The 27227-nt window shown below is 38.3% G+C and overlaps 3 protein-coding genes, 2 long non-coding RNA genes and 1 other non-coding gene across 9 annotated transcripts; 4 read left to right on the top strand and 2 right to left on the bottom strand.

Annotated features, from left to right (window-relative positions):
* Window positions 1-463: 463 nt before the first annotated feature.
* LOC125194304 (ATP-dependent Clp protease ATP-binding subunit ClpA homolog CD4B, chloroplastic-like) lies at window positions 464-5557 on the top strand. The gene is made up of 10 exons (XM_048092448.2): window positions 464-675; window positions 1247-1830; window positions 2031-2146; window positions 2234-2356; window positions 2438-2623; window positions 2931-3146; window positions 3350-3567; window positions 3730-3805; window positions 3893-3982; window positions 4064-5557. The coding sequence occupies exons 2-10, from the start codon at window positions 1263-1265 to the stop codon at window positions 5246-5248; spliced, it is 2778 nt and encodes a 925-aa protein (XP_047948405.1). The 5' UTR covers window positions 464-675; window positions 1247-1262; the 3' UTR covers window positions 5249-5557.
* Window positions 5558-8833: 3276 nt separating this feature from the next.
* Window positions 8834-8905, top strand: TRNAD-GUC (transfer RNA aspartic acid (anticodon GUC)). The gene has a single exon. It is a non-coding gene; the product is annotated as a tRNA-Asp (tRNA).
* A 427-nt stretch (window positions 8906-9332) lies between these two features.
* Window positions 9333-12163, bottom strand: LOC125194305 (acyl carrier protein 1, chloroplastic-like). Of its 3 annotated transcripts, none has more exons than XM_048092450.2 (4): window positions 11213-11353; window positions 10255-10344; window positions 10060-10182; window positions 9333-9607 (listed from the first exon to the last, which is right to left on the bottom strand). In XM_048092450.2, exons 2-4 carry the CDS (start codon window positions 10342-10344, stop codon window positions 9482-9484), a joined length of 339 nt encoding a protein of 112 aa, XP_047948407.1. In that variant the 5' UTR covers window positions 11213-11353; the 3' UTR covers window positions 9333-9481. The 3 variants fall into 3 exon arrangements, 2 of the variants coding, with proteins under 2 accessions (XP_047948407.1, XP_047948406.1); XM_048092449.2 differs by lacking the exon at window positions 11213-11353 and adding an exon at window positions 10542-10696; XR_016128929.1 differs by lacking the exon at window positions 9333-9607 and having other exon boundaries at window positions 10132-10182; window positions 11213-12163.
* Window positions 12164-14741: 2578 nt separating this feature from the next.
* On the top strand, window positions 14742-17006 carry LOC125196233 (glutamine synthetase). The gene is made up of 10 exons (XM_048094661.2): window positions 14742-15051; window positions 15133-15172; window positions 15249-15352; window positions 15431-15479; window positions 15573-15896; window positions 15973-16047; window positions 16134-16187; window positions 16268-16305; window positions 16388-16547; window positions 16624-17006. Exons 1-10 carry the CDS (start codon window positions 14978-14980, stop codon window positions 16765-16767), a joined length of 1062 nt encoding a protein of 353 aa, XP_047950618.1. The 5' UTR covers window positions 14742-14977; the 3' UTR covers window positions 16768-17006.
* Window positions 17007-18978: 1972 nt separating this feature from the next.
* LOC148929223 (uncharacterized) lies at window positions 18979-20834 on the bottom strand. The gene is made up of 2 exons (XR_016137773.1): window positions 20153-20834; window positions 18979-20047 (listed from the first exon to the last, which is right to left on the bottom strand). It is a non-coding gene; the product is annotated as an uncharacterized LOC148929223 (long non-coding RNA).
* Window positions 19589-21960, top strand: LOC125193010 (uncharacterized). Of its 2 annotated transcripts, XR_007171510.2 has the most exons (4): window positions 19589-19762; window positions 19843-19907; window positions 20832-20895; window positions 21336-21960. It is a non-coding gene; the product is annotated as an uncharacterized LOC125193010 (long non-coding RNA). The 2 variants fall into 2 exon arrangements; XR_016137772.1 differs by having other exon boundaries at window positions 19598-19762; window positions 20832-21960.
* Window positions 21961-27227: the final 5267 nt, after the last annotated feature.

The following is a 27227-nucleotide window of genomic DNA, read 5'->3' as shown; positions in this document are numbered from 1 at the left end:
ATTCCGTAAATGTAGTATATTTTGAATTATTTTTATTGCGGCTGGCCTAAATCTGATGTGGCAGGTGGATTTTTAGTGCTGCTGACGTGGCAGGGAGAGAGAGTGGCTGACCTATTTGCATTGGAGATGCTCTTAATACACTCAACCATTTTTTCCCATCCCTATTAAAATATTCACAATTCTTTCTCTCTCTATTTTAATACTTCCATTCATCTTTTCTCTCTCCAATTAAACACATTAATCAATTACTCCTAAAATCTCGTGCCGGCTAAAGAATGTGTCATCTTAGCCGGGACAGAGGGAGTAGTTAGCAGCGCATGATAAATGAACTCAGGCCGTCAGATCGTATTGCTTTCGAATCAAGCGGCTTGGTGTGTGCTTGTGGAAATATTAGTAAGCTAATGGAAGTAGCGTAGAAGAAAACAGTAACGTAAATTCAGTAAATAAGAAAATAAGAAAATAAAATCAAAGAGGGGAGAGAGAGAGAGGCTATTATCGATTTATCATCCACATTTATCTATATATCTCTTGCATATCGGCATTTGAGCTCGAGGAAATCCGGCCGAATAAATTTAGGGTGGCTCTTCTTTTTCTCTCTCGAAAACGGAACGGACCCTTTTCCTACCTTATTTATCCAGATTAGTGTATCTGCGATTACTTTTTTCCGTCATTCCAGTGAGTTATTCTTCTTCTTCTCCTTCTTCTTCTTCTTCACCTGATTTACCGATGTGGGTTCTGGTTTAATTTTATGAGTTTTTGCGGTCTTCGATTAATTCGAGGTCTCGTTGAAAAAAATCTGGTCTTTCTCTCTGTTGCTTGCGAGCGGTGAAAGCTTGTAATTGAAATTCAGTGTTGCTTTGGTCAATTGATTGTATGCAATCAGAATTGATTTTTGGGATTTTGGTAGTATTGCTTACTATTAGCATGAATCTGTAATTAAATTGTGCAAATTACTGCTGGTTGCTAAGATTTGAGCTTTCTACTCTTATTTGAACTCGGACGGTATCTTGATCTCATTTCAGCTGGTGGCAGACTTCAAGGAGTATATTTTTTGTTTGTAGAGAAAGTTGATTTCATGTTAATTATTGTCTCTGGGATATGAACTGTGGAATTTGTTGATTGTAGGGATACAAATTTGTTGTCTGTGTTATTGCATAATGATCAATCGAGTGTTGGTACAGTGATTCTTCTAGCAATACTCTGCTTGAGAGACCTGTCTAACTGCGTTTTGTTGATTTATACCCAGTCCTTTGGAGGTATATATGGCGCACGTTTTAGTTCAATCGACCAGCTTCCCATCTTCAGTTGGTTTGGTGAATAATGGGCAGTTTGAGGGATCTAGCAAAAACAAAAAGGCATCCACAATGCTCTGCTGTACAAAGTCGGCCCCTGTGAGAGCGAGGAGTTACTCAGGACTTCGAGGAGCTAATGCCTTGGACATGTTGGTGAGAAAAAGTGGTCAGACACTCCAATCAAAGGTTGCCTCAGCCACCTTTGGCAAGCGAGGGAAGAAACAGCGAATGGTGCCACGGGCAATGTTTGAGCGCTTCACAGAAAAAGCAATTAAAGTCATTATGCTTGCACAGGAGGAGGCAAGACGGCTTGGCCATAACTTTGTTGGAACAGAACAGATTTTGCTGGGGCTTATTGGTGAGGGCACTGGTATTGCTGCAAAGGTGCTCAAGTCCATGGGTATCAATCTCAAGGATGCACGTGTGGAGGTTGAGAAAATAATTGGACGAGGTAGTGGATTTGTGGCTGTGGAGATCCCTTTTACGCCTCGTGCAAAGCGTGTCTTAGAACTCTCTTTGGAGGAAGCCCGTCAGCTTGGTAAGTTTGTTTTGCATGATTGTGTTTTTCTTCTTGCATTTTTTGTACCTCACCTAATGGATACAACTATTCCTGCAACATTGACTATCTTATTTTGTTTTTAAGCTCTAGCCCTTCGATTATCAAAATGATGCAGTACTTGTATTGGACCTGTTCACTGATCATCTATGTTTTCACGTTGGTGCTCCCTGTTGATTCAGGTCACAATTACATTGGATCGGAGCACTTGTTGTTGGGATTGCTGCGTGAGGGTGAAGGTGTGGCAGCTCGTGTCCTTGAGAATTTAGGTGCTGACCCTAGCAACATTAGAACTCAGGTAAGTATTTCTTCATTTTTTTGTCTACTTCACAATTCACATATTTTTTTGTAATTTGAAACCCAAGTAAAATTTTATGGTGATTAGGTTATCAGAATGGTGGGTGAAAGTGCTGAGGCTGTTGGAGCTGGTGTTGGGGGTGGGAGCTCGGGCAACAAGATGCCCACACTAGAGGAGTACGGTACCAATTTGACCAAGCTAGCAGAGGAGGTAATATTTTTCTTAAGTTCTATATCTTTTTTAAAATTTTTATGGAAGCACTTCCATATCTAATCCTCATGATTATTTTAGGGTAAGCTAGATCCAGTTGTCGGACGGCAGGATCAAATTGAGCGTGTGACTCAAATTCTGGGACGTCGCACTAAAAATAACCCCTGTCTCATCGGAGAACCAGGAGTTGGAAAAACAGCAATTGCTGAGGGTCTTGCTCAGAGAATTGCCACTGGGGATGTTCCAGAGACAATTGAGGGGAAGAAGGTTAGCTAGTTGACACCATTACGATAAGAGTAGTACTTAAAAATGTATATGCAGGTTGCTAATAGTTAACCTTGGAGGGACAAAGCACAAAAAGATGCAGATACTCAATTTTTGAATATATGAAATGGTGCATTTGATAATGAATAATGATGGAACATGAAAATAATTGGCAGGGAAAATTTAGTTTATGTGCTAACACACAAATTCTCTCTCTCTCTCTCTCTCTCTCTCTCTCTCTCTCTTCTGATTATTGGTGCTACTATACTGGAACTGCAATTTTGAGAAGGTTTTTATTTGGTTATATCAGGTTATTACTCTAGATATGGGTCTTCTTGTTGCTGGGACTAAGTATCGTGGTGAATTTGAAGAAAGATTGAAGAAGCTGATGGAGGAAATTAAGCAAAGTGATGAAATCATTCTCTTCATTGATGAGGTGCACACATTGATTGGAGCAGGAGCTGCAGAGGGAGCAATCGATGCTGCAAACATATTGAAGCCTGCTTTGGCTCGTGGTGAACTACAGGTAAGCTGGGATATATAGATTGTTGTATTTGCCAGCTACTTTTTGCATAAATCACTATGAAAGTTTCTGAAACTTGTAGTGTTGAGATAGAATAATCCAGTGTTTATTAATGTGATGAAATGTCATCACCAAAATTGTGTTCGTGTTTCTAAGATTTTTCGAGATGTATTTACTTACTAATGGCAACTATAATCTACTTGCAGTGTATAGGTGCCACTACACTTGATGAGTACCGGAAACACATTGAGAAGGATCCTGCACTCGAAAGGAGGTTTCAACCTGTCAAGGTCCCTGAACCAACAGTAGATGAAACCATTCAGATTCTTAAAGGGCTTCGAGAGCGCTATGAGATCCACCACAAGCTTCGTTACACTGATGAAGCATTAGTTGCTGCAGCACAGTTGTCATATCAGTATATCAGGTATGGAGTTTTCAGTCTCATAATTAGCTACCATTTCTCTCTTTTTTTTTCTTTTTTTTTTCTGTTTAAAATCTTTTTATCAGTAGTTCTTTACTTCTTTTCAATTTTGGTATAGTTGATTATATGAACACTCTGTACTTACAATCACTTTGCCTGTTTCAGTGATCGATTTTTGCCTGATAAGGCAATTGATTTGGTTGATGAAGCTGGTTCCCGAGTCCGACTTCGTCATGCACAGGTAGGCACCATTCTTAGAGGTTCACTTGCTATTTCTTGGTGTTATATGGTAATATATGATGGTGATTTATCATTTCATCCTCTTCAGCTACCCGAAGAAGCTAGAGAGCTCGAGAGAGAACTCAGGCAGATCACTAAGGAGAAGAATGAGGCTGTCCGAGGTCAAGACTTTGAGAAGGTAAAATTGGATTTATGATTTATGGTATATGTTCTATTTGTGCCTGGTTCCCAAACTAAATAACGTCAAACAAATTGTCAGGCTGGGGAGCTGCGTGATAGAGAAATGGATCTAAAGGCACAGATATCGGCTCTTGTAGACAAAAACAAGGAGATGTCGAAGGCAGAAAGTGAGGCTGGGGATGGAGGTCCAGTAGTCACAGAGGTTGACATTCAACACATTGTTTCTTCTTGGACCGGCATCCCTGTAGAGAAGGTGTCCACTGACGAATCCGACCGACTCCTCAAGATGGAGGAGACCCTTCACACGAGGGTCATTGGGCAAGACGAAGCCGTCAAAGCCATTAGTCGTGCTATTCGCCGGGCCCGTGTTGGTCTCAAGAATCCCAACCGCCCTATCGCTAGCTTCATCTTCTCCGGTCCAACTGGTGTGGGTAAATCAGAACTGGCTAAAGCACTGGCTGCCTACTACTTTGGATCTGAAGAGGCCATGATTAGGCTCGATATGAGTGAGTTCATGGAGCGACACACTGTATCAAAGCTTATCGGTTCGCCTCCTGGTTATGTTGGCTACACTGAAGGTGGACAGCTGACAGAGGCCGTCCGGCGCCGCCCGTATACCGTTGTTCTCTTTGATGAAATTGAGAAGGCTCATCCTGATGTCTTCAACATGATGCTTCAAATTCTTGAAGATGGAAGGTTGACCGACAGCAAAGGTAGAACCGTGGATTTCAAAAACACGCTGCTCATAATGACCTCAAATGTTGGAAGCAGTGTAATCGAGAAGGGAGGCCGTCGTATAGGTTTCGATCTGGACTACGACGAGAAGGATAGCAGTTACAACCGGATCAAGAGTTTGGTGACAGAAGAGCTGAAACAATACTTCCGGCCTGAGTTCTTGAACAGATTGGATGAGATGATTGTATTCCGGCAGCTCACCAAGCTCGAGGTGAAGGAGATTGCGGATATAATGCTGAAGGAGGTCTTCGAGAGGCTCAAAACCAAGGAAATAGAGCTTCAGGTGACAGAGAGATTCAGAGATAGGGTGGTGGACGAAGGATACAACCCGAGCTATGGAGCTAGGCCCCTCCGAAGAGCCATCATGAGACTCTTGGAGGATAGCATGGCTGAGAAGATGCTCGCACGTGAGATAAAGGAAGGCGATTCCGTTATTGTGGATGTGGATTCAGATGGGAACGTGATAGTTCTCAATGGGAGCAGTGGTACCCCTCCCGAACCGGCAGCGCCTGAGCCCATGGTAGTTTAGACTTTGCCTTTGAGTTATCGACTATGGTGGTGTTGTCTGTATTGCGTTTGAATTTGTCCGCGAATGGTCATCCGGCGATGCAGTGGTCATCGTCCGTTAACAACGGCCAGCACCAGCAGCTCTTTAGATTATTATATCAACTACTCTGATGAACTGTATGAAAATTTTAGCCTTTCAGTTGGGATGAGTTGTTACTCTTGCAGGGGTATGTTGTTTCGGATGGTGATTCCCTTCAGACATTGGTTCTCTCTGTTTGTTTCTTGCTGTCTGTATTAAACTGTCGATGGGTAGTACTCACTTTCCTTTTCAGCTGTTCCAATGCAAGATAACTTATTGAAAAAAAATAAAAACACATATATCTCTACTTTTATTTATTTCTCTTACTTTACTCTTTTTACTTAGGCATAGTTTGGTAGCTTTATAAAATAATCCTAAGTTAAATTATATCCATATAAATTATCTTAATAAATATGATTACTAATCTATTCTACACGTTTGGTAGACATTAAGAAATATCAATTTTATTTTTTATGTTGTTTGATAGAGTTTCTAAAATAATAGATAAAATAGATAATGACAATATTATTATTTAATTAATTTCATAAATTAAGGTTAATTACAGAAAAAGATACATCCACTGTTACGGCAGCTTCTTCTCCATTACTCCACTCTCTCAACTCTCCATTATTCATTCCATCACTCCACTTCTCACCCATTTTAATCCCACTCTCTCCACTCCATCGATCTCCTCCAAAATTTGTATAAATAGAACTCCCCCATTTGCTTAATAACAGTTCAACAAAAATTGCAGGAGGTATACAAAATTTGTAGCTTTTGTAATTTCATTCCCGAACTTGTATTAATATATCTGTTCTTTGTTGGTTAGGCATGGCTGAAGGTTCCGCAGGTGGTAGTGATATGGGGCGAAAGACAAGACGTGCAGTTGAGATGTGTAGTTTTTTTAGATGGAACAGTTGTAGAGAAATAATAAAAAGAAATAATTTTTTAATATTAAAATTGATCCAGATAAAATAATCCGACCATGATGATCAGATAATTTAGTCTATAATATGGGAGATTATTGTATCGGGCCCATTTTTAATCACAGGCTTAAACATAAATAGTTTATGCTACCAAATGATCAATAATAGATTATTATATTATTTATATCTAAAACCGTTTCATACATATATTAGGGTACAGAGTATCAATAATAGATTATTATATTATTTATATCTAAAACCGTTTCATACATATATTAGGGTACAGAGTATCAATAATAGATTATTATATTATTTATATCTAAAACCGTTTCATACATATATTAGGGTACAGAGTACAAATTGAATGCCATATAAATAATAGGAGTGAATGTACCCCCACTCACTCGAAAATCATGTTCAAAACCAAATTGCATGAGTTTTGTCAGCGGCGACGGTGGGACTTGCTGGACTACGCCACCGCCAAAGACGGCCCCGATCATATGCCGCGCTTCACCGCCACCGTCACTGTTCAAGGCCAGCTATTCCACACCCCTGATCACTGCAAGTCCTCTAAAGACGCACGGAACGCCGCTGCCCGCATTGCTTTCGATCACCTCACCTCCTCCGATCCGCTTCCCACCCCTCCCAATGTACCTCCGCATTCTCAAATGCAGCCCCTTTCTGTTGCTGCAGACCCTCCTCCCCTGCCTGTATCGCTCCCCCCCTTCCTGCCAAACCCTGCTCCTGGTATTCATTTTTTATACTCAATAAATTTCTCTTTTCTCAATTTGATAAATTGCTGGAGATAAGAGTGATGTGAGTTTGTTTTTCCTGTGTGATTATCTGTTTCATGGCTTTTGAATCATGGTGTGTGAACATCTTAGCTTGTTAGTTGTTTAGTTATCGTTTCCCCTCTTTGAAAGTATAAATCTCCCATTTGAGAATGCGGAGGTATATTGGGAGGGGTGGGAAGCGGATCGGAGGAGGTGAGGTGATCGAAAGCAATGCGGGGAGCGGCGTTCCGTGCGTCTTTAGAGGACTTGCAGTGATCAAGGGTGTGGAATAGCTAGCCTTGAACAGTGACGGTGGCGGTGAAGCGCGGCATATGATCGGGGCCGTCTTTGGCGGTGGCGTAGTCCGGCAAGTCCCACCGTCGCCGCTGACAAAACTCATGCAATTTGGTTTTGAACATGATTTTCGAGTGAGTGGGGGTACATTCACTCCTATTATTTATATGGCATTCAATTTGTACTCTGTACCCTAATATATGTATGAAACGGTTTTAGATATAAATAATATAATAATCTATTATTGATACTCTGTACCCTAATATATGTATGAAACGGTTTTAGATATAAATAATATAATAATCTATTATTGATCATTTGGTAGCATAAACTATTTATGTTTAAGCCTGTGATTGAAAATGGGCTCGAACAATAATCTCCCATATTATAGACTAAATTATCTGATCATCATGGTCGGATTATTTTATCTGGATCAATTTTAATATTAAAAAATTATTTCTTTTTATTATTTCTCTACAACCGTTCCATCTAAAAAAACTACACATCTCAACTGCACGTCTTGTCTTTCGCCCCATATCACTACCACCTGCGGAACCTTCAGCCATGCCTAACCAACAAAGAACAGATATATTAATACAAGTTCGGGAATGAAATTACAAAAGCTACAAATTTTGTATACCTCCTGCAATTTTTGTTGAACTGTTATTAAGCAAATGGGGGAGTTCTATTCATACAAAATTTGGAGGAGATCGATGGAGTGGAGAGAGTGGGATTAAAATGGGTGAGAAGTGGAGTGATGGAATGAATAATGGAGAGTTGAGAGAGTGGAGTAATGGAGAAGAAGCTGCCGTAACAGTGGATGTTATCTTTTTCTGTAATTAACCTTAATTTATGAAATTAATTAAATAATAATATTGTCATTATCTATTTTATCTATTATTTTAGAAACTCTATCAAACAACATAAAAAATAAAATTGATATTTCTTAATGTCTACCAAACGTGTAGAATAGATTAGTAATCATATTTATTAAGATAATTTATATGGATATAATTTAACTTAGGATTATTTTATAAAGCTACCAAACTATGCCTTAATATTAAAATTGATCCAGATAAAATAATCCGACCATGATGATCGGATAATTTATTCTATAATATAGGAGATTATTGTATCGGGCCCATTTTTAATCACAGGCTTAAACATAAATAGTTTATACTACCAAATGATCAATAATATAGGTTAATTAATCTAATCTATCATTGCCAGAGCTACCAAACTATGCCTTAACGCATAAATTAAAACTACATAAAATTTCGTGTCTCCTAAGGAAGGGGATCTTTTTAGGGATGGAATGAGTAGTATAAAATGGGATGGAAGGAATAAGGATGGAATGTTTAGGGATGGAATGAGTAGTATAAAATGGGATGGAAGGAATAAGGATGGAATGAGTAGCATGAAACTTACTACTATTCATCTTCATTGGAACTTATTTTGAGTTGCTCTTTATGTTGGAATTCCAACCAAAATGGATCATTAATTATATTTCCTGATTGCAAAAAACTAACAACCAAGTCGTTGTAGTATAGTGGTAAGTATTCCCGCCTGTCACGCGGGTGACCCGGGTTCGATCCCCGGCAACGGCGTAATTTTTTATTTTTGGGTTGATTTTAACAATCAGCGGGTATACGCGCTCCACCGATCATATATAGATTTATTGGAACTTTACCGCAAACAATTCAATTTGACTCATCTAACCAAAACAAAACATCATAGAAGATGCAAATTCAATCAATACAGTGTTGGAATTGGAATAATCAAAACTCATGTAACCTTTGAGTCCCAATTTCACCCATTCCACAAAATTAGTAGATATTAGAAATTCGAATGGAGCTTTCATGTGGATCTGAACTACTCCATCTCCCATGAATGGTGTAACATTTGGTGTGGACACGAGTATTAAGAAATGTAAATAAGTTAGTAGACTATGAATCCTACTTATATACTATATTAATTTTATAATAAAACTACTTACTAACTATTTATGGTAAGAGCAAAATGTGATTCTTATAGTTGGACGGAAGTAGTAATTCAAATTAGAACTATTTTTCTCCCCCTCCCCCGACAGATCCCAATCACAGATTGTATCTCAAAAGAAAAAAAAATCCCACATCAAATGATTATCATAATTCTAAGTTTGATATAGTATAAAAAAGAAGGTATTAAGATTTGTTGGCAACAAGCTGTTCAATGAGATCAGCAGCTTCCTGGATGCATGATATGTTGTCTTGGTTATCCTCTTGGACTGTAATGTCAAACTCTTCTTCCAGCCCCATAACTATTTCCACCTGCACATCATAGTCACACATTCAAAATCAGATACTCCACTACTCAATCTGTTCCAAATCCAGGACAAGGCAGCAAGCCAGCTTTTTCGGATTTGTAGGCAATCGGAAATCTACAAATAGGCGAATGACTGAATTCATTCACACGGACAGTTTCCAACATGACCTCAAAGTACATGAAAAAGTGGGTATGTCCTAGATTTGGAACTTGGGAGGCAAGTCCATTTGTTATTATCAGAAGTATGAGAGGCCATGTGAAAACGTAAGCTCGATTTTTCGAATCTACTCAGTACAAATATCTTATTTTCCAAATCTAGGAAGAGCATAATTTTGGGTCAGTTCTAGATTTGAAATGAAGTTACTTCGTTCTGATTTAATGGCCATAATCGAAAGCATGAGACATTTATTAAAAAGGGAGCGTAAGTAAGTGAAAGAAAATGGTGAGGGTTGGTTACAGTGTCAAGCGAGTCAGCTCCAAGATCTGTGAAAGTAGTCTGAGGGGTGATTTCCTTGTCAGCAGGCAGTGCAAGCTGCTTCCTCACTATTTCACACACTTTGTCCACTGTTTCTTTCTTTGCCTGCACCATAAACATATCTCAGCATGAGGGGGAGGGGGGAGATGGGGATGTAAGGATGTATGGGGTTCTTACAGCACAACTAATTTGGAAGCGGGAAGTAGTGAGACGAGATGTACTCCTCCAACCAACTGTCGCCAACCTTAAACTCTTGCACAGCATCATCTGCCATAATGTTATTACATCACATTCTATACATAATTAAACCTACATTCCAGATCTGCTTCTTAATTACTACTCGATATCTTAGAATTGGTCCAGAGTGTGAATTGATTCATAAAACAGACTCTAGCTAATGGAAGTTTTCCAAAATTGAACATGGAAAAGCTGAAATTTTAACAAGAATATATAAGCATTTTCACCTGGTTGGGCAGTCGAACTGCACAAAGAAAATTGGCAGAAACAGAAGCCATAGTTGAGTAGATACGATGAAGCAAGCAATGCAGAAAGTGGAAACTCAAGTTTAGTAATTAATTGAGGTGTGAAAAAAGAGTGGTGAATATTCAGTCTTATCAACTGCAAGACATATCCCCAAATTTGTTGTTTTCTGCAATCACCTTTGGATTAGTAGGGTGGCCTTTCTCACTAGTTGGCAAACTATCCAACAATTTTGTTTGCTTTTCACAAAATCGGATGCATTAGTCGGTCAAACTCAAACGGTTGGATTTGTTAACCGATAGTCATACTCAGAAGGATGCATAAATGAAATACTATGTGATCGAACATTTCAAAGATTAGATGCACTACTATATCAATGCCCAAATTTGAATTTTGTGGCACAATATTATTCTTTAGCTCTAGAATAGTTTTGAGTATTTAATCGATTTTTTTATTTTGCGCCTATATGTGCAAAACGGCAATGGTTCAAACTTTAAAGACTTCATCTTGAAATGAAACCTCGAATAAAATTGTTGTTCCAAGTCTAAATACACCAAATAATTTACATAATTTTTGAATTTCAACGAGCTAAGACGAAACATGAGAAAGTGAGTAACATAAGCAAGAAATTAAGAGATAAAGATAAACAACTCACAAATTCTAGTCCACCCAATTTGAAATAATCCGCTCCAGTAAATGCACAACCTTCTCTGAAACACAAGTATCCCCATCACTCCCTGATGTACAACTCCCCAATGCAGCATTCAGCTCCAAAGCTTCCCTAACCCTAGCCTCCCTCAACAAACCCCTGTAAACACAAACCCTAATTTCATCCCCAATTACCAATTTTTCACATGCCATCACTCTCAAAACACGGAGACTGTCTAACATCATTCCATTCCTGCAAAATCCATCAACCAAACCAGCGTAGAGTTCCAGGTCCGGCGCCACACCTCCGGGAAAATCGGGCCGCGCCACCCACTGGAAAATCTTGACGGCCATCTTCGGCCGACCGTTGTCGAAGAGTGAGGCGAGGATCATTTTCACGACGGGGATTAGAACCGACGGATCCGATGCGTTAGGGTTGAATTTGAGGGAGTTGAGCAGGTGCATAGGGTAGGTGAGATCGGGTTGGGAAGCGAGGCGGCTGATGAGAGAGGAGACAGGGAGTGAAGCGAGAGGAGGGCTGGCGGTGGAGAGGGCCGCGGAGATGAGATCGGTAGCTTCTTTCAGGTGGTTTGAGTCGCATAGGCGGTGGGTTACGGCGTTGATTTGGTTAACTTCTTCCTCGGTTAGGGCGTTGGTCGTTATTGTAGACGTCTTCAATTGTCTGGATGCAGAGAATGGAGATAAGAGATTGAGGGATGAGCTTCGGTGGAAGAACCGGAGCTTCTCCGCCGCAGATCGCATGGCGGCGGCGGCAGGAAGGAAAATAGAGTCCGGCGCGAGTTCAAACTTAAATGGTAAATATTAATAAGCTTGTTGAAAACATTAATCATATTCCGAAATTATCCCAAAACTATTTCAGTGATAAAACCTAGTATTAAATTGAAAAATAAATATTCTACTCCTGTATTAAATAGCATTCGAATGACTCAAAAAACAAGTACTAGAACATTTCGTTTTTAAAGTGTCTCTTATAAATTTGTGAGCATCCACCAAATAAGAATTACTTCTATACTAGTACATTGCAAAAATTATTAAATTTACAAAAATGCCTTACAAATATTCAATATTTGCATTGCATCCACATGGAGATGGTTATTAGTAATGCAAATTGGGTTTAAATAATTATTAGATAATCATAATTAAAAGAAAGTGACGATCATAATTAATGTCCTGTTTCGGAATATCTTTAAAATTACTTTGAGAATGGACCCAATCAACTAGAAAAGCAATATCAACCTCACCAAAGAATAAGTGGCAACAAACTTCGAATATCTAAATACGTACTCCATAATACTCCTGCTTCTTATACGATATTATCTATATCAATTATTTCTTGATATTTTTGTATTATTGCATTTGTCTAGTTTTGTTTCAATCACGCAAGCATGTACGTAAGAATCTGTGTGTCATCAATATTCCAAAACTACTGTGACAAATAAGAAATAGGTAAAACCTCGTTTATATTGATACTTGTGGGCCAAAACATTTCATCACAAAATTATAGAGCAAATTTTACGTACCAAAATTATTAGATATTGGTCCCTTTGTCTATATTGTAATTTCTTATCTTTGAAACTCTATGTAGAGGAGGAGAGAAGAAACAAAAATATCAGTTAGTTCTAATATTTAACTTCATTTTATCTGTATAATTTCTAAAATTACTAATGTCAATAACAATTAAGTTATTTGAAAGAAATGTACATAAAACAAAATAAATAATAATACTAAATGTAAACTAAGTAAAAATGTTGCTAGTATAAGATATGTAACATAACATATAGTATGCATTAATCTTTTATTAGTTACTAGTATAAAATATTAATGACAATTAATATCTATCTAATCGATTAAACCAACAAAGATTGGTTGATGGAGGGATAGGTGGTCCAGCATAGTTTTGCCGGCTTCAAGAACGCAACAACAAGGGAGAGATATAGTTTGTGACAAAATTCCATTGTTTTATGCTTTGGTGGCCTAAGTAGCTAGCAAATAGGATACATCTATCAACAACAAGGCCATCTATATAGAATAATTATATTGCATTACACTTATTCTTTTATTCATATATTCTTGTGTTTCATAATCATATTATACACTAAAGTTTATGCATTGTTCTAACGTAACTAACCCCCCACCCTCCAAGACATTTTGGGTCCAGTATGAGTTGGCTTTAAAGTGTGATAAAGTTGTGGTTTCATAAAAATTGGACTCATGTGTAATAAATTGAGTTTCCAAGCCCCACTCTTAGTGATCCTACACACATTTGTTGGAATCTAACATTAATTTCCATCAATATGTATATCTATTTAAAGAACACTGAACAAATACATAGATGTAAAATATGGAGTATATTCGTGATGACGTGGAAAATGGACATCCACAAGCAGTTCTACTTGATATTTTTAAAAATTCATATCAAGGCATTAAAAATACTTTTGAGTAATTCCTCCAAAATTATATTGGTGTGATATAAACTAGTACATCACCAACTCGATGAAATATAGAATACTATTAACTAATGAAAGTTCAAAAATCTCATTAACAGTAAATTAATTCACATGCAATGAAGATAAAGAAGATTGCTTGCCAAATTTTAGGGATTTTGGAGTATCTCTATTTTCCATCATGAATCCTAATCGGATTCCATGGAATGAGTCAAGTTTCCATAAACCCGAGATTCTGGAGATTCTCTCTCTAGAATTTGGAATCTTGTTCTTATTCTTCTCCATTTGACATTATTAAAAAGATAAAAACTGAAATTAATTTCCATTCATTGCATACCTACTTTACCATTTTGAATAACAGAATTTATTCCTTGATAGTACTCCATGATTTTAAGGAATCTTCGGATTATTGCGAATTTCGGAATTTCGGAATATTAATTGATTCTCTGCATGAAATTTTCTCCCAATCACAAGTTTTGCAATTTCGAAATTAAACTAGCTTCATATATGAAATATAAAGAGGATTGCATCGTCAAGTCACTCATCCACAAGTCCTCAATATGGAATATCTAATTTAAAAAATGGTGTATGTAATTAATATAAGTTGAAATAGTCATGTATACTTTGAAAAAGAAAAAGCAAGAAGCATGGAACGAGTAGAAAAAAAAAAGATATATGAGCCGAAAATTGTTCATTTGAAAGGAAAAAAAAATACTACTACTACTAACTTTAATTATCAAAAAGTGAATAGTCGACCCATATAATTGATTAGTAGAGAAGACATATAGCTATCAGTAAAGCATCCAATTCATTAGTATGGTTGGTTGAACCTCACCACTTGTTCGCCAACTACTCTTGTGTGGAAAAAAAAATCAAATAATACTCCAAAATAATAATAATAATAATAATAATAATAATAATAATAATAATAATAATAATAATAATAATAATAATAATAATTTCCATCATAGAGCCTAGGTTGCTTGCAATCAAATTATTTCTTTATTTTTATATGGGAAGAAAATCAAGTTTAGTTTGGAAGAAAAATATTAAAATGTGATTCATGTCACTCCTTGTAAGAGCTGGCTCAAGTTGGCGACTCTAAACAGATGAATATTCTTATCCATATTTTAGATTAGTTTTTGTACTATTTCCCCAAAAAAAATGTGTAATTTGTAGTAATTTGTAAATTCCAACGCTGTTTAAAAATTGTGAAGTCTGTTGACGCTGCCAATAAATAGAAGGCAGAAGAGTGATAATTAGCAAGCAAAGCAAGTTGTCATTGTAATTTGATTTAGTGCAAAAAAATGGCTCTGCTCAACGATCTCATCAACTTGGATCTCTCCGACGTTACCGAGAAAATCATAGCGGAGTATATATGGTTAGTTATTAATTGGGTGTTAGATTCTTCATGTTTGTTTCATACTTATATGTTATGGTATGTGTTTTGATGATTGATCAGGATCGGAGGAAGTGGTCTAGATCTCCGAAGCAAGGCCAGGGTAATAATTTTATTGAAACATATATATGTGCATGTTGGATGTTGGATTTTGATAATATGTATAAATATGAATTCAGACGCTCTCTGGCCCCGTTAGTGATCCATCGGAGCTGCCAAAATGGAATTACGACGGCTCCAGCACTGGCCAAGCGCCCGGTGAAGACTCTGAAGTCATCATCTAGTACTAATTTTTGTCTCTCTGTTTCATTTGAGTTAGTTATGTTAGTATATGAATGCAATAAATGGAGTATTTGTTTAGTCCTCAGGCAATTTTCCGTGATCCTTTCAGGAGAGGAAACCACATCCTGGTTAGTCATTTTCTTCCTTGTATTGTACATATAGATAGCAGTAGAAGTATGTATGTATGTATGTAAATTGATGGAGTAATATGATATTTATAGGTGATGTGTGATGCATACACACCAGCAGGGGAGCCTATTCCAACCAACAACAGGCATAGTGCTGCTAAAATATTTAGCCAGCCTCAGGTTGCTAATGAGGAGCCCTGGTATGGCATAGAGCAGGAATACACTTTACTCCAGAAGGAGGTGAAGTGGCCGGTCGGGTGGCCGGTTGGCGGCTTCCCGGGGCCTCAGGGGCCATACTACTGCGGGATTGGTGCGGATAAGGCTTTTGGACGCGACATCGTAGATTCTCACTACAAAGCATGTCTGTACGCCGGAATCAACATTAGTGGCATTAATGCCGAAGTCATGCCTGGCCAGGTTAGTACCTGTGCCTACTATGTCTTTGTTTTCATCAATTAATCTTGTTTTCATCAACTTTGGTTCCTTTCCTTAGTGGGAATTTCAAGTTGGGCCGTCTGTCGGCATCTCTGCAGCTGATCAAGTTTGGGTGGCTCGTTACATTCTTGAGGTATCATTTACTAGTAATATTTATCAATGAATTTAGATGTCTTTTCATATATGTTCATTTCTTCAAGCTTCATTGGTTGGTGACAGAGGATTACAGAGACAGCCGGTGTTGTTCTTTCCTTCGATCCGAAGCCTATTCCGGTAACCTATTTCTCATTTCATTACCCAACTTAAGCTACGTTTCTTTCAACTTATTTTGAGTGTGTTTATTTTTGGGTTAGGGGGATTGGAATGGTGCAGGTGCTCATACAAACTACAGGTACATATGGAGAGTGTAATACTAGTAGTATTTTAATTATTTTGTTATGATAAATGAATTAATGGTTGAGATGTGAAATCAGCACAAAATCGATGAGGGAAGAAGGCGGATACGAAGTGATAAAGAAGGCGATCGAGAAGCTGGGATTGAAGCATAAGGAACATATCGCTGCCTACGGTGAGGGTAATGACCGTCGTCTCACCGGGAAGCACGAGACCGCCGACATCAACACTTTCTTATGGGTAATACTTATTTTCTTTTTTAAACACAAGACTTCTATTTACACATCTAACACTTGTTCATATTGTATCGATGAAGGGGGTAGCAAACCGGGGAGCCTCGATTAGGGTGGGCCGGGATACGGAGAAGGCGGGCAAGGGCTATTTCGAGGATCGAAGGCCGGCGTCCAATATGGATCCATATGTTGTCACCTCTATGATTGCCGAGACAACCCTCCTTTGAGGATTCACATGCTGACAAGGATTCTAATAAGCATTTGTTGCCACTCTTATTTTTATGAACTTCACTTATCTTGATGTACTAAATGTGGGATCTCTTTTTAGTTTTTATTCTTCGTGTGTGTATTAATTGGTCTTATTTAGTTTTGCATCCAATACCATAGTACTATTATGGTTGGTATGCAGAAATAGTATTTTAATTATTTTGTTATGATAAATGAAAATCTGTCTATTTTGTCGTTTTGATTATTTTTACCAATACTCTTAAGTTGCCCAATTATATACTTACTAACTAAGTATTATTTTGTTTTCGTTTCCAATTTGAAGATATCAATAACGTGATTACAGCCATGAATGTCTCTTACCATAGTCTATTTTATTTTGTGCAAATAAACCTATTAATGATAAACAAGAAAACAAATCGCTCAACTTCCTGACCCACCGGATGGGTCTAATCTTATAATTGTTGTTTAATAGATGGACGTCAATATCATACCTAATGCTCAATATTTTATTTTCTAGCCAATTGTTTCATATGTATTGAAGTCGTCTGTGGAGGTCATTAAAATTGATTGAATGTCACACTTTGAGCAGAAATAAAAGCAGCGGACAAGTGATTGTTCATGGAATGACAACATCTCTAATATCATGGCTAGTATAAGTATAATTATATGATTAGATTTCATGATTTTCATTGGAATAGTCAAGCCAATTAAGTTGTTGCAATGCCTAAACCTTAAATACTAAACATAAATATCATCACTTCTGGGTCAAGCGCATGACTCACACGTTCTGATTAATTTATTAGTAGTACTACTTTTTTTCTTTTAATACTGGAATGCTTTTATTATATAGGATAATGGTGGATGCAAATGCATCATCAACCCAACTTGGAGGAAAAGCAAAAGAGATAAGATTTGGTCACAAGAAATGTTTGCAAAAAAGTCACTTTTCATCTAGTAGTACTATATATTTAAGATAGCACCCATGTCTGTGGAATGCTCTTTTTGGACCAATACAGATCGACATAAGTATTACTACTCCAATATCCATTTTTTTTTCTAGATTATCTATTCAAATACTAAATTCAGTGGCGTATACACATTTGTACAGGGGATACAATTGTACTCCCAAAATTTTTTACATTAATACTATATGTAGTCCAATTTACACTAAATTCGTCGGTGGCTCATTGGTAAGTTGTCTCTTCCTCCAAGCTGGAGACTCGTGTTTGACCTGCTGAGCACATTTCCAACTTTTAACATACTAATTTAAACTTTATTTTTGTTCTCAATTCATATTTAAGTTTTATTAACTATTTTGTTTTTAACAAATACGTTTACTAGTTTAACCACTAACTTGCTCTTTTTTAATTTAATTATACATTCTTTCATATTTAACTTTCACTAATTAATTTTTTAATAGGTACTTATATGACTAATATAAACTATATATTTGTAATAAAAAAACTCAATGTAAATTACTAAATTGAAATAAGTATTACTCCATAAAATACTCCATATTTATAAAACTAACCTCCTCATTATGTTCATATCTATATTATATATGTATTCCAAATGTATAATTTACGTGATACTATAAAATAATTTACTTTTATTTAAAATGAAGTTTTTTGATAAAAAAAATAAAGAAAAAGGTTTTATTTAAAAATAATAATTGAAAAAGCACAACAAAGAAAACAAAAAGATTAGTCACATTTTGAAAATTTAAGAAGCCGTAATTATTTTTGCACCTCCAAATTAAAAATCCTGGATACGTCACTAACTAAATTCTTTTTCTTATTATTTGGAAATGAGTAAAAACATAGCTGGAATCCAAGAGCGAAAGGATTACGATCAAATACAGCACATTATCCTTCACTAGGAGTATGAAACATGGATAATTTGACCCAGCCCATGTGCAACAGGAATATAGTACAGTACTATTTTTTTGGAAAATATTTACTTACACTCGGGTGGATACTGTCATCCTATTCATCACCCATAATTTATTTCCTTTCTTATGTTGAAATTTAAATTTATATTTTAGGTGAATATATTGTAATACCCGCATCTTTATTTTCCTTTTGTTATGTTAATGTCGAACTAAAGATGTATCGTTCTCTTGTTTCGTGAAAATAAATGGAACTCGAGCCTTTGATGAAACTTAATATTGTTAGTTGCAAAGTAAAGGTTAAAAAAATAATCGAACGAACTAAACAAACTAATATACATTACGGAATAAAAAGAATGCTACAAGGATACAAGGTTTTTTCCCGAATGGAGGTGTTTGCATACATCTCGAGTAATACTTTAATTTACATGATCTTCTTACATGAATAGAAGTAAATATAGGAAACTTTACAATTAGTCATGAGCCAAAAAGCTAAGAAACTAAAATCTTTTCTTTTGCTACACTTGGAGCCTCTTTCTCCTCGAGCCCAAGTCGCACCCCACCTCCACGACCTGTGTCCGACCAGCCGTCGAGCCCAGGGCAGCGAGCCCATGTCTCGGTGTAACACCCCAACTTTTTCTACCTTTTTATTCGTTCTCAAAGACATTGTGTGTACAACCAATTTTTTTTTAAAACCTTTATACGTTTGAAGGACTCGACTTACGACCAGTGAGAAAGATGCGAATGGAAACCAAAGAACGAGACATAGGATACCAACGATGGAAAATAAATCTACATGTGGGCCTAAGGAATAATCTTGTTCGCTAGCCCAATTCTTGATTTTTTTTTTGAAGACATGTTTTTGAGAAGCCCAAAAATCAATTAGGTAATTCAAATTTGCAGTCAACTGCTTGGTCAAATATGATTATATTAAACCCATCACCAATCGGTTTTTCTCCATATCTCCACTCCCTAAAATCTCTCCAATAAACCAAATCTCCACATAATTGTTATATTTCTCAGTATCTCCACTCCCTTCTCATGATCTCAGTCATTTATCAACGCCATTCCAAAATTCTTGTGCAGCTTCTTCTCTTCCACAAAAGGTATATTTCTCCCCAATTCCATGAATAATAAGCCTTCGCTTAGTCATATTGATTTTGTAGTCAATTCCGTAATACTGCAGTTTGAAACCGAGAGGGTTGTGATCTTTAATACCTGCTGCTTGTGCAAATCCCCTTCCTCCCAAAGGTATCATCTTTTCTTAGATTCCATGTTATAGTTCCATACATTCACGGTAGTCCACCAAATTGAATTTCTGAACTGTGGAATGATTCTTCTTGATAAAGTTTCAATCTTTAATTCCTATCGTTGAAGTGCTTTAGTCCTCTCTGAATCAAATCGTTTGCAAATTTGTTAATCCACTCTGAAATTTAATAAAACCGTGGAATCAATAAAAGAATAGTTTTGGGTGGGGAAAAGGGGGAGGGACTTACCAACTTGAGAAGAGAGAGGGCGGCGGCTGCTGCTGCCGCTGGAGCTTCTGCAGCGACGACGGCAGACTACAACAGCGGTGCGAAGGAGAGGCAACGGCGGAGCTGGACAAGACGGGGCAGTGCGATGGGAACGAAGGAGAAGTGAGCTGTAGAGTGCAGATTAATTGTTGGACTTTAGCTTCTGTATTGAAAGGAGTCAGAAGAGAAAGAGTGGGTGTTTTTAGAGAGAGGATGAGAGTTGCTGGTTTTAGATGGAGTAAAGGACGTGTGGGTGTTTTAGAAGGAGAAAGAGTTGCTGTTTCTTTTTCGTTCGTTTGTGTAATTGGGCCTCTAATTAAATTCGGCCTACTGGGCATTTGTTTAAGAGTGGGCCAACTTAATTGTTTGAGTGGATTGGCAATATGGTGTATGGAGTTGAGAAGGGAGTAGTAGACGTGTAAAGATGTGGGAGTATTAAGTATATTGTTGGCTAGTTAATTAAAAATGTTTGGAATTAATTACCAATTGTTGGCGAATTACTTAAGTTTTGGACCATAAGATGCGAGACTTTATTTGTGTGTATATAGTTTCTAAGGAAATAAATGAAGGAAATTTTGAGCACACACATAGGATGCATGCATCGATGTTAAGTTTTATCTGTACAAAGTCTAATTTTTTCATATCATGTTTTTTCGAAAAGGGTAAATTTGTGCACGTTATTGCGGTTGGGAACAAGAAAGTGTTTGAAGAGTTAAGCTTGTGAGGTGGGCTTTCTTTTTAAATAAGGGCAATGCCCTAAGTATATTTTTATGTGAAAATGAATATTTGTCATGCCGTGTTTTGTTTTATCTGTGGAACCTATCTGCTGTGGCTTTTGCCATCTATGGATAATCGAATTCGGGTCTGACTAGGGAGTGAGTCCCTACTCAGGCTAGTGTACACCAATGGGGATCGTGAGCCGTCTTTTAGGTCGGCCGGTCTAGTGACTTGGAATGTGGCCACATTCCTTGTCATCAATGGATCAGATATGGTAGACATCTATGAGAAAATGACTGCAGTCGAATTTTACAATGGAAATGATTTTAGTGTCTCGGCATTTTTAAAGTTAAACCCCGAGGGCATTCAATGGTGGTGATGAGTCTCGTTCTAGGCCTTGGTTACTGGTCAGTATAACGTGCTTTATTTGATAATATGTGCAAAATAGTTGCTAAAGTGTGCAGGTTGAGGTACTAAATCAGGAGGAAAGGATCAGAAGGAATTGGCGTGAAAAAGCATCAAAAAGTGTGCAACTGGCCAGTATGAGCAAAAAAAGTGCAAACTGGCAATTATGAGCAGAATAGGTGCAAACTGGCCAGGATGGATGCTACAGAATTGGACACTAGAAGGAAGGACTTGCTTGGAACAATCAACTACTAAAGAGGGGCAAAATTATCATTTTGCATGAAGAGGCAGCCCTAGAAATTAGGGCACCCTATAAATAGGAGTTGAACATAAGGAGGAATCATTTTTTTATCATCACTTTATCATCACTTTGAGAACACTTTTTGGGAGAATAGTTCCATTAGTTCTAAGTTCCACTCTCTAAATCCAACAGCCTGCCATGAAGATTCCGGCCACCAGTTGGTGGGGAGTCATCATGCCTGAATCATTCCAGCCGCCGTAGTCCAGTTCCAGTTTCAGAAGAAGCCATCAGCTATTTACATGCTTTCTTTTAATGCTTTCTTAGTTTAAAAACTTGTTTTACTTGCATTTGTCTGGGATTTCAGTAGTTAATCTGTTTGAAGCATCTTATGGTTTGAATGTTTGAATGAAGTTAAGTTTGAGTTTCAGCTTTGTTATTGCTTTAAATCTCTCTAGTTAACTAGATCTAATAGTTTTATGTTGTTTAAGTGCTTGAATCTGCCTAGCTTAGTTAGATCTAGTCTTTCCTCAAGTGTTTACAAGTTTTAATCGGTTTAAGTTTCACAAAAATGCATGGAATTCGTTTCTGCTTGTGTCTGTCACTCTGTCCTGTTGACCATTATGCCTAAATCTCAGTTTTTCTTGCTTCCGTTCTTGATTTCAAGTTAAATATTGCATTTACGAATTTTTGTGCTTGAGCATTCATCAATGGAGTTTGTTAGATCTGGTTAGTTTAGCTTGGTGAAGAAGAAAATGTCACAATCAAAGATATGTTGCTTTTGTTACTTTTTGCTTTTGTACTTGCACTTTTTTCAGCTTTTCTGCAAACCCAGCAGCCAGTCTGCCAGCATGTCCTTTGATTCCCTTTACCTTTTGTCTAGCCATTTTTAGTAAGTTTCGTCTAGTAGCTTCTCATATGCATAACTAGGTGTCCAACTTTCACATTCATGTACACATCCAATAGCATTAAGCATTTAGTTACCTACTGGTCAGTATAGGTAGAGTCTCATTTTAATTTTACGCCTAGGCAGAACTCAACCCTTAAAAGCGTGGTAGCTAACCAACCCTTCCAAAATGTCTTTGCAATTTCACTTCGCCTACATCCATCTCTGTGGGATCAACCCTTACTCCACTATACTAGCCAGTAGAAGTGGGTTGAGGTATTTTTGTTGACAAGAGGTTTTAGGCACAGACCCAACGACACAGCTAGGTCTAGGCACCCTCCTGGCCAGTTGACACGCTGAAGCTCAACCTTTTTCTGTATTTTGCCAAGTACTGTGTGCACAGAAAGGAATAACAAGTCTCCTAGGTCCAGCGAATCCACTAGATCACAAGGTCTAAGAACTCACGTATCGTCGGAAGATCTCGGTCGTCGGACACACATGATATTGCTTCAAAAACCCTCAACCACTTATACTAAAAATTAGCACAGGGAAGTAGGGATCGATCCCACAGAGATGAATGCGTAATTAAACATGCTCAAGTATTTGGGACTATTTTTGGGTTGGCTGCTGCCACACATTTTTGGGTTGAGGAAATTAAACTAACTTGAGATTGAAAATTTGCTACGCTAACAGCTAGATCTAGGCGGAACAGAAATCATGCATGTAAACTGGAAATCAAGCAATACAACCACTAGATCTAAGAAACTATTTCTAAATTACCTAGACACGGGAAATAAACTGACGGTGGGGACCATTTGCTGAAAAGGTAAAGTACGGACGAAAAGCTGGAAAACAACTAACTAAAGTACTAACTAACAGCGACATCATCTTCTCCAATTGATTTGCATAAAAATTCAGTAAAACAGAGATGGAATGTAAATTGGAAATAAAGCAGACTGGATTAAAAGCAATTAAACGAAGAACAATTAAAATCTAAGCAGATCTACGGCTACTAGACAGAGTAAATTGAAAAGAGAACAAAGAGTTCAAAATCCATGCACAACTTGATTCCCCTGTTCAGATCCAACCTCGGAAGCTAAATCTACTCCGGATCCAAGCATCCGACACAAACTCCGACCAAAATATATCCATAGCTTCAGATTCAACAAACAACCACCGATCAACAACAACAATTCAGATCCACAACCTCTTCCCCAGATCAAACACATAATTATCCAAAAACAGAGATTAATATTCAGCTGCCAAAATAAAACTTCAAACGAAAACCCAGAATCATAAATCAACGCAAGATAACACCAACATGACAAAAACAAACTAAATGCATAGATAATCGGTAACAACAACAACCAAATCGACTTCCTAAACGATGAAGTTCGACGGAATAAAAGTACGAAAAGCTGAATGAAAAGCAGATTGTTTCTTCGCCCCCCGAGAGGACGGTGTTACACTGACTTTCCCGAAGATGAACCCCTTACAAACCCTAAGCTATCCCAGAATTCCCATTTACCAAGTATGTGTGTGAGTGTGTGAGCCAAGAACAAAAATAGTATATGGCGTGTGATGCATGCTCCTTTATTTATAGGCGTTGAAGTGGGCCCAGCGAGGTATAAATAGTCTTTGTTTCCCTCAGCTATTGACTTCCTTCTTCTAGCCATTCTTTTCCCTTCAGTTCTGCTCACTTTCCTTCAATTTCCTCTGCTAGTCCATTGTCTCCAGCTTTTCCTGGATCTAGCGTCTCCTTCACACACCTGGCTTAAAAATTGCGTTAGACCGGCAAAATAAAGTGTTTTCTCACCACATAACCGATGCATGAAATTAGCCTTATCAAAATGCTCACACTTAAACCACACTTGTCCTCAAGTATAAAGACAAGAAAAAAGAATAAGGCGAATTTCAAGGCACGGTTATCCCCTGACTGACTCCTTAGACTCTAAACAAACTCCTAGACCTAGACACAACTAGTGCACAGATAACAAACACTTAAAAATAAAAATAAAAATAAAAACACATAGACACATATGCATGAACTAGCTTCAACTTTTAGACAACCGTCCCCTCAAGATTAAGGTCAATTCAACAGGCTGCACTTCTCCAAATTGGCCCTTTCCCTTCCTCTACCTAATCAATCTGTCAGTTCGTCAAGATAGCCCTTTACTTCCCCAATTGTTGGATTTACTCGATCGTTCATTCCTTACCAGGGATGTTAGGATCGATTCTCTCGTAAGTTATTGCCATACCACTGAAGCGTCGGGTTATGAGAGTTTTCTTCTTTTATACCTTTTTCTTTCTTCCCCTTTTTTTTACTGGGTCAGGTTACTATTGCTTCCTGCCCTTAGACATATTCCATTTGGACTTCGTCCAGCTTATACCTCCTTTTTATTTTTTTATTTTTCAGTATTTTTTTTTTCTCTGGACTTTGTCCAGCTTATTCTTCCATTTCCCTCTTCTCTCCTCTGGACTTCGTCCAGCTTATAACTCCATTTACCTGGACTTCGTCCAGCTTATACCTTCATAACCCAAATCCCCTATTTTTCTCCTTCATGACTCTTCTCCCTAAGCATTCAGTGGCGACCCCTTTACATGTGTTAGCTCAAAATTATTTAAGGCTTATAACTCACTCTTATAGTGGGGCTTCACAACTAAGTAAGCTAAGACATCCTTTATCGTTCTCACTTCGTCCAGATTGACTTGGCTTATTAAAGGAAAAGGCTTCTAAGTTGAAATATATCCTATCTTCAATTACTTTCACTAAGGAGATCATGCCATATTATATTCACCAGCTCATGCGACGCAAACAGAACCTAGACTTAACGACTCATAACATACTGACAATTACACGCATTGACTCCCCTCCCCCTCCCACTTCACTCAAGCTTGTCCCCAAGCCATCGTCGTGAAGGGGGGAAAGGGTAGTCAGTTCAACACACAATAAACAATTTATACAAATAAAAACTTCTCACACTTAGACCGAGCATCGGGCTAAGTGGGAGAAGACACAAATAAAGAAAAATAGATAAACTTCTCACACTTAGACCGAGCAACGGGCTAAGTGGGAGAAGACACAACAAAACATAAAATATAAACTTCTCACACTTAGACCAAACATTGGGCTAAGTGGGAGAAGACAGATACTTATAGTTAATAACAAACAAAACACAGACAGAAACAAAGACAAACAAAATAACTGAAAGCAGAATTTAAAAGTTACTTGGTCATGGGGGTGATTCACTTCTGGGTCTGGCTCCCTCGAGAGCCAGATTGGGGTGGGATCCCAGGTCGGGTCATCTTCACTTTCTTTCTTGATGGTTCCTCTTCCTCCTTCTCTGGTTGATCAGACATTGGTTTCCTAATCGTCAGGGACTTTGATTTCGTTGGGATTGACACTGGCTTAGACACGGGCGGGGTAACCATTTGCTTGAGCGGGTGCGGTGGTCGCTGGACGGAGGGACTGCTCTGGCCTGGTTGCTTGTCCTCGCTGCTGGACCCGGGAGTTGCCTTCGACTGGGTCAAGGAGAGTGTCTTCTCCAACCATTTCAACATTTTCATTACAAGCTCCACAGCCTCCGTCATCCGCTCGTTCTGTTTGGCGGACTTCACCGCCAAGTCCGCAATATTGCCCCGCAAGGTCTTCACTTCTTCGCGGCTCCCGTTCAATTCTTTCCTTATCCCCCCAAGTTCTTTCACTATTTCTTTCCTCATCACCTGCATTTGTCTCCTCACATCCTGGACATCCTTTCTCAGCTCCTCGACCTCCTCACTCGTCATAGCCTCCTCAGCCTCTCCAGCCTCCGCTTTCACCTTGTCTCCTACCGTGTAGAAGAAGGTCTGTTTGCCGTGAGCTTGGAGCAACCCCTTGTTGAAAAAGTATTCAACGTTGAAAACCTCCGGGGGCTCGCACATGACGACCAAGGGAGTGGCTTTGGCTATCTTCATTTCAACGTTCCGCTGGAGGTAGGCGCCTAGGAGATGGCAGGTATACATATGTCGAGCAGGGTTGCTGGTCATTTGATGACATGCTTGAGCCAGCCAATAGCCTAGATGCACCTTAACGCCTTTTGCCATGCACCAAGTGAAATAAAGGTCTGTTATCGTCAGAGCTGAATTTGCAGTTCCCATTAAGTTGTAGCTGATAAACGTCTGAGCAAAACGGAGGATTCTGTCCTCGATGTGAGAAGCCTTGGAATAGCTTGACTTGAATGCCCCTGCCTTTGAGTGAGTGATTAGTTCCCATGCTGCTTGTACTTTGAAACCCGGCGTATTCTTCGGCATGCCGATCATCCTCTCGTTCCATATTCCTTCATCATCCTCAGCCTGGGTAAACAACCCCATCTTCAAAGACCATTCCCGGATGCTCATCTCGTGTTCTTCATTGAAAAGCCTGAATGTTATGGAGTCCGCGTCGAGGTCAGAGGTGTTCTTTAATCGGAATGTTGAGAAAAACTCCCGTGCTAGGTCCACCGGCACTTTCGCCTGGCTGTGCTTTAGCAACCACTCGAACCCGATTGAATAGATAAATACGCGGAAGTCCTCATCGCATGCAATCATTCGAAGCTCCTTAGGACTGTACTGCTTGCCAGACTTAGCCATTTTCCCTGCACTGCACTTTTCCTTGTACGCCGTGGCCCATTTCTGATCGTCGAACTGCCTCATCGACTCCAGCAGTTCCTTAGTCAGCCATACCTCCGGACATCCTGGGACAAACTCCTCTTCAGATTCTCCAAGTTCAGAGTCGTACTCATGAGTAGGCTTGTCTTGTTCCTCGGCAGAGGGAGTTTCGGTCACTGGGGAAA

This window comes from Salvia hispanica, chromosome 4 (assembly GCF_029641045.1).
Source record: "Salvia hispanica isolate PSC_SH4W2 chromosome 4, Shi_PSC_v1, whole genome shotgun sequence".
NCBI lineage: Eukaryota > Viridiplantae > Streptophyta > Magnoliopsida > Lamiales > Lamiaceae > Salvia > Salvia hispanica.
The sequence above is the reverse complement of the archived record's forward strand: the minus strand, read 5'-3'. Positions and strand labels throughout refer to the sequence as shown.